The 14,480-nt window shown below is 35.0% G+C and overlaps 2 protein-coding genes across 2 annotated transcripts; both read left to right on the forward strand.

Annotated features, from left to right (window-relative positions):
• The first annotated feature begins 436 nt into the window (after positions 1–436).
• Positions 437–2,719, forward strand: LOC128230758 (uncharacterized). Its single transcript, XM_052943200.1, has 3 exons — positions 437–695; positions 729–818; positions 1,120–2,719. The coding sequence occupies exons 1-3, from the start codon at positions 444–446 to the stop codon at positions 1,303–1,305; spliced, it is 528 nt and encodes a 175-aa protein (XP_052799160.1). The 5' UTR covers positions 437–443; the 3' UTR covers positions 1,306–2,719.
• Positions 2,720–8,505: 5,786 nt separating this feature from the next.
• On the forward strand, positions 8,506–14,277 carry LOC128232534 (uncharacterized). The gene is made up of 5 exons (XM_052946160.1): positions 8,506–8,676; positions 10,213–10,445; positions 11,643–11,769; positions 12,392–12,584; positions 13,595–14,277. The coding sequence occupies exons 1-5, from the start codon at positions 8,627–8,629 to the stop codon at positions 13,784–13,786; spliced, it is 795 nt and encodes a 264-aa protein (XP_052802120.1). The 5' UTR covers positions 8,506–8,626; the 3' UTR covers positions 13,787–14,277.
• Positions 14,278–14,480: the final 203 nt, after the last annotated feature.

Consider the following 14,480-nt stretch of genomic DNA (forward strand, 5'->3'; position numbering starts at 1 on the left):
TTCTATATTCTAAGGGATTGCAGACAACATCTTAGACCTAAATTTTGTTTAAACTTTGTATCAGATTGTTCACCAATCCAACTGAAGGAAAAAACAAACGAAGAGAGGGTAATATAGTCGTTAGCGACGCAGAATGCGTCATGTCTTATTAAAAATAGTGCAGAAAAAAAACAAACCTTTATCGGCGTTATCCGCGGTAAACGTTGTTGTAGGCCGTAACATTCCTGCTTTTCGGGGAGATGAAACATTATCTCCCACTTTTTCCCCCAATCTTAAGGAACTCGTGAGCTATTATTTTCTTCTCAGATGACATTTTACCTACCTTAAGAATATTTCACAAAAAGAAACAGATTATATGTCCGTATAAAACGTGAAAAAGAGTCCTTCTCAATCAATAAAATATTATTAATGAATGCTTGCATATCTTTTGCAGACCCTCAATCATGTCAATCGGAAGAAGCCCTCGCAGTACCACTTACTTGGTTCATCATTTGGATGCCAACCCGCTCATGGTGGCCTCTGATGTTACTGATGCCATGGGTCTTAAGGCCCCTGAGATCTCGCTCTCAAAGTTCCGTTGGGAACAGACGCAACAGCATCACAACCAAGCATTGCAGTCAGGATTTGTGCAAGGAATTAGGAACGCTTCGCTAAACCCCGAGGGCTTCGGTAAATACACGATGAAGAACAGTTTTGAATGATGAATATGAGTACATTTTACACAACAAACGAAAACATATTTCCAGGATTTAAAACTACATACACATAATTATGCAAAGCTTTGGCCATGGATTGGAAAGGAGATTGCAGCAGATACAGTATGCACTTTCCGTTAATCAACTGATTTTAACGTGCCAATAACCATCAAATAGGTATTATTTGTATTTTGATAAAGGACCTTTGTCATGTTACATGACTTTTTGCAGACGAAGACCCAATTTGGATTAAAGACCTTAATTTTAAGAAGATGAATCAATTTGTTTGGAAAACTTTAACTTTAATTAAAAAACGAAAAAAAACAAAAACAACAAAAACAACAACAACAACATCTATTAGCCTTAGGCAAGTATCAGACACGATTGTCAACCTCGTGCAGTTTTATTTTCAATATCATTTTAGGGCAATTTCGGTGTTTACACCCAATGGGAGAACTTTAACCCTGACAGTTCTGGAGTAATCAAGTACGAATCATTGATTGACAGGACTGAAGCCCAAGGGGTAATAAACAGAAACGAGGCGCTGCAAGTCTACACGAAGAGCATGATGGGAGAGGTCAACTTCTTTGACTCCATCAAAACAATTTAGAATAAGTTCAGTTGAAAAAAAATATGTTTCAAAAGATCGCTCATTCGATAATATTTACACCTCAACTTCCATTCCTTAAATGAACTGCCTTTCGGCAATTGCGTTCATCAATCGATGAACGCAACATCTTCGGATATGTTCGGATCGTAATTCATTGCATAACAATATACATGAAAGCTATTGATCTTGTTTTTGGTTGTATTGTGTCTGCAGGTCCCGTAAAATATAGATCAACATTTTTAAAAGTGTTGGTTTATTATACTTTAAATATATTGGTACCAGAAGTGTTTTAATTTTACGTTTTAAAGTGATTTCAAGTGGTTTCTCTTTTCCCGCGTTATTGTGACGTCATTTGAAAAAATGTTTCCGGTTATAGTCGGGTCGTTCTATTTACAGAATGGTTAAGAACGGATTACTGAAAGGTTTTCTTAAATGAAATAAAGCATTTTTTTAACAATTCTTGAATGAAATAATGAAATATTGGTGTACATATAAGGAATGAATTGCGGGGTTGATGTCATTATCGGGAATCGGACTCCACACACATTGACCAACCCAATTGCGTTCATACCCCGATAATGACATCAATCCCGCAATTCATTCCTTAATTAAATCTATGTCAAACGTTATCTGAATGGGTTTAATGCAGATAGCTTGCAATTATTAGTACGTCAACTATATGAATTACCGATATTTGTCGGGTTAATCAGCTATGTTCGTATGGAGCGGTCAATGCTAGCGCATTTTATACAGAAACGATAGTGATTGTGTTAAAGTATCAATAGTTTATCAAAATGTAATGAAAGAAGAAAAAAACATATTTTATTTTGACACTTTATTAGAAAAGTTGATTGTTTCCAGTGGAAAAATAATAACCTGAAGGAGACTGTAAATTGTTTTGTAGCCGAATAAAAAACAAGACTGGGTAATCTATTTTCCTTCCAATTTGGAGTTTGTGTCTTGGATTGTTTTAGCTGCAAGGTCCTTTATTTTTAGTTGGGATTGTTTGATTTTCAAACGTGAGATCAGCGTTCATTTGAAACATATAGTAAAACTCACTGAGGTCTCATGCCTCCTGTGTATTCTTTATTAAAGTATTGCAGAGTAAAGACGTCTTGTGCTTTGCAGGTCTCCCACTCGTTCTGGGTCAATTTTTATCTTAAGTAAACAAACCCAAGACTGTACCATCATAAAACACATTGTGTTTCAGTACATAAGTAATACTTTATTATGGGCTATTATTTACGCATATCATTCTATTTGACTTTGTTATACGTCTTTTTATTCCAGTTGTCATTAACGTTAGACTATCTCCAATATTTGAGGCAATAAAGTATTAATTTGTACTGAAATTTGGATAATTACCAACTATATTTGTTATAATCTTTATGTATTTATATATATATAACTTGCATTCAAGGTGGAAAATACAAACTTATGTGATATTAAATATGTGTGTTTGTACAAATTATGTAAATAACATATCTACATTAAATGTATTTTCATTGGCGCCGCTTGTTAAAAATACGTTCTTAGTTTTTTCGTTGATCACAAATAAATTGAAAGCTTTTTAGGAGATAGGACATCAAGGCAACATTCCTGTGAAACTGATTCAAATAAGGCCATAACTTTAATTGAATGACACCAAAGATATATTTCTGTTAAAAATCATAATCGAATCCGGGGCTTTTGACAAGGAGACTTTAAATGTTTATAGGAAAACTCCCACTCCCTGGTTGCGTTTTTATTACGAAATGCAACGCTTGATTAATTATGGCTGAGGGTCACTTAAGTAACATTTCCGTTACATAATTTCAATAATAGGCCATTATTTTCTTGAAACGATTTTAGTTTTCATAAGATAGCCATGTATGAAAAACAGCACCGCCTTCTGGTGTGGCTATGTTTTTCACAAATAAGGACAGCCTGAACAAAATATGTAAAAACTCACCTTAAGGCCATTTCTGTGATATTATTTCAAATTTGGGACACTAGTTTTTGACAATATCTTTTCCTGGTTGCCACGAAAACCTTATTTACGCATGGAGTAGAATAATTTGGATGTTTTAGCAAAATGAATATTGGTATCCATACATGTGAATTTTGACAGTTAAAGAATTACTATTTTCAATTAATTGTGGGCGACGGACGGCCGACGAAAACCAAATGATCCTTAAACTTCCTCCGAGCAATACGTGGTTGGGTGAGCTAAAGTAAAGATTCCTGAGGTCTTGGGCTTGCAAACAGGTACGAGGGCACAATCCTCTTTTCCATTTTTTGACACTCCGAAATGTAAGAAAACAATCAATGGCAGTGCACAAGAATGATTTCAATTGAGTCAATTGAGTAATTGATTGCACTTTACTCCTAAAATTCATTTCTGCATTGTTGGTTCAATGTTGTTGAATGACTATTCCAATTTACACACTTAAATGAATCGGTGTGTTGTTGAAGATCTCAATACGCAGATAATGATAATATCAGAATGAACTAAGCCTATTGCAAGTAAATCGAGCTGTCCTCACAAAAAAACAACGCAGCCCAACTAGAATTTCCAGATGTTTCTTATAAGTGCTTTAGGTTAAGTGACCTAGTCACTCGGATTATCAGATGGACGAATTAAAAAAATAAAGTTGATCTGTTTGCATGTTTTACAGAAGAACACACACATAATGCAGTTGCTTATGAAAGGAGTGGTGACTTCATAAGCGTAAGATTATACGCCACTGTCCAAAGGGATGAAGGAAGTACAGATCATGGACAATACATTTCATGAAACCCTTATGCATTTTGAGTGAGCAAACGGTTTTTTAGCAAAATTTCACGGTGTCTTTAAAAAAAACCTGTGGAAATTGGAATTTGTCGTCGAATTAAGTTACTTTTAAGGAAATCAATTTACAAGGTTGGATTCATTTACAAACAAGAGGCACATCAGTGCCTGTGCTCCACTGGCCAAAAGTTTCAAGCAAAGACCACCTAACGAACATTTTCGTCAAGTTTCATAGAAATACAATCATCAATTTTTGAGGAGAAGTTATTTAATTTTTTTTTTACTTTAATAGCTCTGGCTGCCATGTTGTGCAGTGGGCCGAAATGATTTGGGCAATTTGAGTAAAGGAGCACCAAACAAACATTTCTGTCAAGTTTTATCGAAAAAAGGTCATCGGTTTCGACGACAAGTCGTATAAAGTTTTTTTCTATTTTTTAGCTCTGGCAGCCATGGTGTGCAGTGGACTGGAACCATTTAACAAATTTTGGTTAATGACCACCCAAGGAACATTTCTGTCAAGTTTCATCAAAATCTGATCATCGGTTAACATTTAATCTGAATAGATTATGAAGCAAATATCTAACCTGAACAAGAACTGACGAGATAGAATCGACTTGGTGTTTCACTTACACTTTTCGGCCATTTAAGTTACTAAAAATAGCTGTTTCATAAACTTTCAGAATGTCACTTAAACGAAAATTGATGTTCAGTCTATATATACTTTCCTATGTATAAATGTAAGGTTTTTAAATTGATCTTTTTGTGAGAACTTTATGCTTATATGTTTACTCATAAATTATTATTGTTTAAAAATTATTTAAAGATGCTATACGTGAAAAATTAAGACATTATTTTTTTCTATTAAAGGGAGGTAATTCAGTAGTAAAATGTAATCAAAGCTATTAAAGCATGGCATTTCTTTTCTAACCATGTTGATATTATTACAGTCTATTCAAGCAAGATGCCTGTTGTTTTTACATAGTACCCATAGGTTCTGAAAAACAAGGAGCACTATTCCCAACAGAAGGATGTCACTCCCTATCACTGCATGAGCATCATAATAAAGAAATGTTTACTCAAACTGCAAGCTGCTCATTTGAATACCTCAAGCATACAGTTTTATAATGTGGCAAAATAGTCGGACTACTAGATTGTCATTCGGACTAGTAAAATATGCCATTATGCTAGTCCAACTGGCTAGTAGGTTAAAATGTTTTTCGTGAAGACTGCGGGCGAGAAGTCCTTAAAGGTTTTTCTATTTTTAACTCTCGCAGCCATGTTGTGCAGCGGACCGGAACCATTTGGGCAATTTTGGTTAAAGGGCATCCCGATGAACATTTATGTAAAGTTTCATCAAAATCTGATAATCGGTTTCTGAGAAGATGTAGTTTAACGTTTTTTTCTATTCTTAGCTCTGGTGCCCATGTTGTGCAGCAGACCAGAACTGTTTGGGCTATTTTGGTTAAGGACTACCCAAGTAACATTTGATTTTCTGTCAAGTTTCATTGCAATACGATCATCGGTTTCTGAGGAGAAGTCGTTTAAAGGTTTTTCTATTTTTACCTCTGGGGGCCATCTTGTGCAGTGGACCGAAACCATTGAAGCAAATTTGATAAAGGACCATCCAAGGAACATTTCTGTTAAGTTTCATCAAAATCTGATCATCGGTTTCTGAGAAGATGTTCTTTAAAGGTTTTTCTAATTTTTTGCCCTGGCAGCCATGTTGTGCAGCGGACCGGAACCTTTGAGCAATTTTGGTTAAGGACCACCCAAGGAACAATTCTGTCAAGTTTCATCAAAATCTGCCTATCCGTTTCAGAGGAGATGTCGTTTAAAGATTTTGCTATTTTTAGCTGTGGCGGCCATATTGTGCAATGGACCAGAACCATTTGAGCAATTTTAATAAAGGACCACCCAAGGAACATTACTGTCAAGTTTCATCAAAATCTGCCGAACCGTTTCAGAGGAGATGTCGTTTAAAGATTTTGCTATTTTTAGCTCTGGCGGCCATATTGTGCAATGGACCGGAACCATTTGAGCAATTTTGGTAAAGGACCACCAAAGGAACATTCCTGTGAAGTTTTGTCAAAATCCGCTGATCAGTTTCAGAGGAGATGTCGTTTAAAGTAAAAGTTTACGCACGCACGCACGCACGCACGCACGCACGCACTCACGACGGACAATCTGTGACGACATAAGCTCCATGGCCTTCGGCCAGTGGAGCTAAAAACAACATCAGCATAATTACTTATTGACATACGTGTATATGACCTTTCATCATAAATGAAATAGTTGAACAATCTGTAACACAAGCAGAAACTCTTAGAGGGGTCTATGCATTGTGGACAATATGACGGTATCAATAAATAATAGATGCTCTCCATGAGATCCAGCGACATCATCATGGAAGAGAGACAATCTGCAACAAATGCAGAAACTCTCCAAAAGATTCAGACATTTTTATCATAGCTGAAGATGACAATCTGCAACAATAGTAAAAGCTCGCAGTGGGGTTAATGAATCCTTCATAGGTGGATAGTTTGCAAGAATGTAAAAGCTCTCTGAGAGGTTCAGGGAACTTTCATCACAGAACATGGAACAGTTTGTTAGAAAATCGACGTTTTCCGGGAGGTTCAGGGGACGTTTAACATAGAAGACGAACAGATGCAACCAGCAGAATCTCTCCGATTGATTAAGTATGCAACAAAAGCAAAAGCTTTTTGAGACGTACATGCTTTTTACATCATAGTTTATTTGAACAGCCTGCAACAATAAAAAACATCTCTCTGAGAGGTTCATGCATTTTTAGTTATATAGTATGAAAGACCCGAGGGGTAATGGAGTCCTTCATAGAAAATCGATAGTTTGCAAGAAATTAGAAAATATTTGGGGGTTCGGGAAATTTTCATTAGAAGCAGAATTTCTCAAAGACATACAGCTACCTTAAATGTTTGATGAACTAAAGCAACTAAAGCAGCTCTTTGAGAGGTTCAGACATTTTCAATCTTAAACTATTGACACTGAAACAAGACCCTCCGAGACGCTCAGGCGACTTTCATAAACGGAGATGGAAGTTCTGCAATTATATCATTCGCTCTCCAAGCAGTAGAGTAATCTTTAAATGTGGAATATGGGAAAGTTTGCAGCAACGACAGAAGCTCTAAAGGAGGTTTAGGCATATTTCAACATGAACGAGGGACAGACTGCAACGGAACAGATGCTCCCAAAAAGATTCAGACATTTTGCATCATAGAAGATTGATATTATGCAATAATAGCAGATGCCCCCAGAGGTTCAGACATCTTTATACACAAATAGTCTGCAAAAACAGCAGAAGAGGTTCATGCATGTTTTACCATTTGATTTGAACATTCAGTAACAATAGCAAAGATCGTCCGAGAGATTCAGGAATATTTTATCACACTAGACAAGAATAGTTAACCTCTACAGATATTCAATTCAGGCACCACCAACATATATGGTAAACCATAGTTCTTTTTGCCAATAAAGGATCTAATTCTGACATCAATTCATAAAACGTCATCACGTCATAAATTGTATTAAATTTAAATTTGACTTAAATTAATTTGTTTTCACAAATATGTAGCAAAATAATGACAGAATGACACTAAGGTTGTTTTATTTCAATTTACGACTGAGATCGACTAAAATCTTTGTAAAAAGGGGCCGAGTCAAGAACACCGCATGTGTACACTGCCGTAAAAAACAAGATAAAACAAAAATAGTGAAGAAGCAACAACACTGAAACACCTTCGTTGGATATATTGGCATATAAAATGCATTTTTGTTGCAATATTAAATTTAGGTTTGGAACAAATACTAATTACTAATTACTTAACCGACCTGAAGGGTCATGTCAAGAGTTTATTTTGTAAATAAAGGCCTCCGCCCCAAAATTCAATTCAAAATACTAAACATCATACGTAATGCTTAAAGTTGTGTAATAGTACATTTTTACATGAGATGAAAAATACTATTGAAATGGTTTACCTGATCATTTATCTAGTAGACACTCATCGACAAATACTCAGTGGAAAAGTAAACAACAATGCTCGCCAAGACTATCTGGCTATGTTGGGGTGCTAATACTTTTACAAAATAGTAGATTTGTCTGACAATTATTACTAAATAGCAAAATGTAACACAATCCAAAACGAGCATGTGTTTGAACTCCAGGGTATTTTAAATCGGATGTTTTAATAAAACAAACATTCCTATGAATATAAACTGTATCAATGGTTTGCATGTTTCCTGTCTGTATGTATATGTGTGTATATGCATAATTATTGCATCATTAAGATTATTGCAGTAAGTTCAACAAGAACACTTTTTGTAATAGGAGGCATAACCCCTCAATACTATTTCTGCTCATGCAGGGTTTACCCCCCTTTGTTAATCTATGACTCAACATCACAAGTAACATCATTGAAACCGAAAGTAGAGTTGTTTTCTGAAAGAACAACATTTTGTAGGAATAATACTTTGACATCTTTTTGACAAGACATCTTTTTAATTATAACGATAAAGGATATGGCTAAGAATGTTCGTTATATTGCATATGTGATGCTATTGGCTTTAGGGTAAGTTTGGCTATATTTCAGGTATTGTTAATTTTTTGATAGATAGATACATTTAATTCCTCCAGTAACGGAGAGCAGAACATATTTACAAGTTTAATATAAAACATAGATATACAAATATAATGTACATAACAAACGTTAATTTACAAAAGTGATAGCGTACATGCATGGTAACCAGTTGCACTTAAACGTCATGGATCACATAAGCCTAAAACATATACGCATTATCAGAACATCACTACTATCAGTATCAAGTATCTGATATTCACTCAACTCAAGCTTTCTTAACTACAAGTAAGTTAATTAACGCCTTTGCAATTGGGTGAATAATCAATCAATTATGAAAATTTGTTGTTGCACATTGAAACACCTTTGCGCACTGGCCCTTATGAGGTTTAATAATTTGACACTTAAAGGCATCCACACCACAGCAGTGAATTATGTTATCCCACAAGACCCTACGTTCTTCTTCTCTTTTATGGCAAAAGCAAATTAAATGTTCAGTATGACATTTGACCGCTTTACACTCAGAATGACCTTGAAACAAACGTACCCGTTAAGTTCATAAACCTCGTACATGGTTTCTGGAGACGACGGTTACTTCTAACAACAAACCATAGCGGGGAACATTTGTACTGCATAATGATGTTTCGCAGGGCCTCGCCACTAGAAGATGTCGTTATGTTATCATAAATTATTGCTTTCACGCGCATCATAACATTTCTCTGAAGGATCCGTTTCCAGGATACCTTATTTGGGAAATCACCTGAACTAATATATACGCTTAGATACTCAACGAAACTGTTTTTAGAGTAGCTTATATATACCCGGTAGAAATCCAGTCTTTTGTTTATCACCGTTCATGAAACGTAGAAGTCTGTGTACGAATATGTGTTTCGCCTGATAATGGCATTGTAACAAGCACAGTTGGCCTAGAAATTGGAGTTTTCGATACTCAATTATTATATAAACTGGTGTCATGCCATAGGGTACAAAGCGCGAAGTTCGTAGACATATATGTGAAAATGTTGCATATGTTTGACACAAAAGCGATGGGGGCAAGTTCTAAATTATGAATATCGTCCCTAGAATAAACACTCCACATTTCACGGCCGTATAAGGCGTTTGGAAGGATAACGGATATATAAATAGGCAAGGTTACCGCACTCATTATGTCCGGATGTATCCCACTGTTGATAATACTAAAATATATCCCACCGAGTTTCACACTTGCATGATGCAGCAATTCCTTACAAGACAATGTCTCATTGCAGTCTATGAAAATATCTATTTATATCTTATTCATAAAGGCAACGTCATTTTTTAGATTAATAATTTGAATTTTAATTAAGACATAATTTGAAACGCATCTGCTTCTAAATCATCTTATGCATCTTAATAGCAGACATTGTCGTAAAACGACAAAAAATATAAATAATTACTTAACATACTTTTCAATATAATGAATACATAAATGCTACAAATACATACAAAACATGTATCCATTTCTTTATGATAGTTATGTTTGTCTAATAGTCAGATTAGCGTTTGTGATGCTGGTATTACAAGAAGAAGCCCTCGGAGTTCCACCTACTTAGTATACTTGTTGGAGGACAGTGAATATATGAGGACCCCTGTGGGTCACCAATCCGAAGAAACGCATTTGTCTGAGTATCTATGGCAACAAACAACACTGTACCAACAACAGACATTGAAGTCACGCTTTGTCCAGGAGATAAGCAATGCATCTCTAAATCCAGTGGATTTTGGTACGGTACTCTACTTAAATTGATATTTTTCCTTCGTTTTGTCAACTAAATGTTGTAGGTTAAAGCTATACATAGCTAAACACTTGAGATTTGATAATATATGATAAAAATATGTTTATATTAGCAATTTACGAAGTTTTGCTCAGACATAGTCAAACAGTAAAAATTATCTAAACAATCTCAACCATGTCCACCTCGATTTATTGTTTAAGACATTTAGCATGCCATTGATGATGTAACTCTTTGGACTAATAACTTTTGTATCTGTACTGTTTACAATTTAAAAACCGATATGTGCTACTGTAAAGTAAAAAAGAGTTTTGTCTATAAAAACCATACTACATGGACTCACTAGTCGTTACTATTGCGTTTCTGTTACTATGACATCAGAAAAGAACCTTGAATGGTCATTCAAATTATTTCGAAGGTATTCGTATACATAGGACAGTCATATAAAACAATGTCTTTGTATCCTTCCCTTCTGCATACATGGTCGATCGTTTAATGTTCAAACAATGAATCATACCAGCCCATCTGCACAACACATAAATCTTATCCTGTTTAAAGGCACAAGGATCGAGGCCAAAGAAACACTAAACGAGAAACACAATGTGTCAAATGACAACTAAGACAATATAAAAAATACCGAAAGACAATATTCTATGTTCTTTGCTACTGAATAGTATTATCTATTAATATACCTCAATTACATTCTTCGTGCAAATTCTCATACCGTATTGGTAGAAATCAGTACTGTATGATCTGTTGGATAGCCCGAGTGGTTTAAACTGTCACCTTTGCGCCTGTTTACGCAAAACACGTGGTGAAGCGCGGAACAAAAAAATCTTGGTAGTCTTAAGTATGTGAAAGAAAAATATAAAATAGATATAGAGACAATATATTCTTATCTAGCAATGACACTAACAAATCGAAGGTTTATGCGCATGCACTTGAAGTATGGTTACGGAACATCTACATGTAGTGCCCCTGGAACTTCACTTGTTTACTGTGATAAATTAATGAGTTTTCATTGATTTTAAATGTCATTTTGTATTAACAACAAACTATTATCCACTAAAACTGTTCCGGTATGATAAAATGAATATAAGATGCCTCAGTCGGCAGTATTTCCTATAACCCAAACAGCCATCTAATACTTATATACTATCGTATCGTAATGTCTAACTGTATTTGCAGGAGCCTATTTAATTCAAGATAATTCCTACGTGTTCAACGCTGCTGAAAGTGTTGCCATCGCTGCATCAAACGCAACGGATGCAAACTTGAAATCGTTTCTTGAAGCAAGATATGCGTCGTACAAAAAGTAAGTAAAATCAATTATTGGAAGATTTAAGTTTAAAGACGTATAGTTTTATTCGTAGACTTTCTTTTGGATTCTTCATATCCATCTCCTGCGCGAGAATAATTCCGATAAACGATGATTTGGACAAACTGAGGACGATCTTGTGCTGATGACAGTTTCCAATGTACGATGAAAGGATTGTCTTACTACGAACGTATTCGATATTGAGGATACTTGTTTGTGTCAGTGTAAGATAACAATATATTTCAACGAGCGAGCACCAAAAGCGAAATATTTACGTTTGGTGTTCTGAAGGTGAACTATATTGCGATCCAAAACTGCACTAAACAATTTTCTTTAATTTCATGCTGAAAATTCACCATTCAATAATTAATCTATAATTACCTGGACCGCGCCAAATTTAAGCCAAATGACATTCCACCGGAAATGATACTATCTAGATAAACTCTTTTTTTTTTCAAACGGTGTGTTTAACAGGATATAATCAACTGTTATTACTCGTATTGATAAAACCAATGAAAATATAAACTTATCAAACCGCTAGCTACAATGAAGAGAACCATTTTATTATTATTTATAATTTGCTCTTCTTTAAAAGATACTCCTTTCATTTTTAATTTAGGTATTATGAAGAGGCATTCCGCACTTGGCACATTGAAGATGCGTCGGGGGTAAAACTGGGAAAAGAATGTGCAGATTATGTCAACCACGAGCGCGATGTAGCTCTGACCATGCCTTCTATTTACACCATTGTGTCCATGATACCTTGCGCAAAGTTGTGGCCATGGATTGGAAAACAGATCAAGGCTGATACAGTAAGAGAAGTATTTACCAAGAAGGGATACTAAGTTATTGTTTTTGTGTGTGTGTAAAATAACAAAATATTTCAGTAAGTTAGCATAATAACTTAATTTCATCAATTGCCTTTGCCACTAGTGAAATAGGAAGTTTTGGAATTGACGAGATGAAAAATTAATTATTAAACTCTTATTGTTATTTCCGCTTAAGAATTGATCAGCCAAATACAGGTCAATTTAAAATCATTCTGCGTTAAACATACTGTAGAACCAATGCTTATGGGTATACAAGTTTTGCTTAGCCCTCAAACCTTAACAAAACTGTTAGAATTTTTTAATCATGAATTGCTGAAAACCTGATTTAGTTAATATGACACAACTTCCCCGTAGAAATTAATTTACATTTTTAAGTATATATTAAATATAAATCCAGCCTCCATCTTTGATAGGAAAACTAAATACATAATATCTATTTATTTAAATGAAAAAATGAAAACGAACGAAAGAAAATAAAACCCCAGGTTGAACGTGTTTTTGTTTTACCCATTCAAAAGTATAGAAAAACATGTATTTACAATGAAACATTCACAGTTATTGACAATATACTATTCACAGAGTATTTCGCAAACATTCTTTCAAGGTGTCTATTAGTACCCTGTCTTGATCTTGCTACAAAATGATAAAAGTTGTTATGTAAGTGTCCTGATTAACGTCTGTATAAATGTTTACACTCGTCGGTAGTTTCTTGAAATGAGGCTCGGCCAATATTAGGCAAATACAAACGTATATTCATATTATTTCATTTATTTTAAACTAAACTCCGTCGTGAAAGCAGTAATTTTGTATGAATCACGATCGAATACATTCCTTGGATACTGTCAGAAACAGGTACAGGTTTTTATTTTGAGAAAACATTCGATTGTACCTCTTGTGGGGCTCAAATCCACAACCTCTTTTAGTAAAAGTCGGACAAGCTTATTACTACAACATCTCGAACTCCTCTAATTTTATTTAATTCTACGATTTAGGGAAACTTCGGCGTATATACAGAATGGGTAAGAGAAAACTTCGACCCGAACAACCATGGTTCCGACAAGTATGAGACAATGCTTAACAACGCTGCCGCCCAAGGACACATTGACAAATCCCAGGCACTAAAGGTGTATATGAACAGTATGATAGGGGAAGTAGAATTCTTTAATAGTATAAGCTTATACTAGGTTTATGTGTCCGTATCCTGCTACAGTGTAAAAAGAGAACTAAAAGTACAAAACCCAGTGGCCTAAATTTAACCAATATTATAATTAAAGGGCAAACAAACACCAAAAAAGAGACACAAAACTTTAATACATAAATCCTTAAACAACTATCACCACATCATTGTTTATTTGTTTATGTAACCATTAGTGTACGGTCAATGAAAATTAAGTGCAAGGAAACTCACGTCAGGGCTTAAGCCAGTTTGTGAGCGCTCGACGACCTCACATATGCCCCAGCATGCATCAGACAATTCATTTGCAAGGGTATTTCCTGTTCGATATTTGGAATCGTTGCGTGACTTTATGTCAAACTTTGTTTGATACGGGCCATACAAACATATGTATATAACAAAGGTCTTGGTTTGAACCGCATGTTGAATTAACTATCCTTAGTTTGAATGTATCTATCATGTTTTCCTCTGCTTTCAATGGTGAATAAATATTAATGTATCTTTATATTGTTGCTTTTTTATAATATAACAAAGAATGCGGACAGTTTGTAAAATAAAAGAAGTTGTCTGAGAGGCTGGGGCAGGATTCATTAAATATGATGGGACTGTTTGCCATTAGAGGTTAAGGAATTTTGCTATTAAAAATAAGTTTCAAAAGTGAAACCTTTGGAACTCTGAACGTCTCAGTATGAGATGAAATGTTT

Source organism: Mya arenaria, chromosome 4 (assembly GCF_026914265.1).
Source record: "Mya arenaria isolate MELC-2E11 chromosome 4, ASM2691426v1".
Taxonomy (NCBI): Eukaryota; Metazoa; Mollusca; class Bivalvia; order Myida; family Myidae; genus Mya; species Mya arenaria.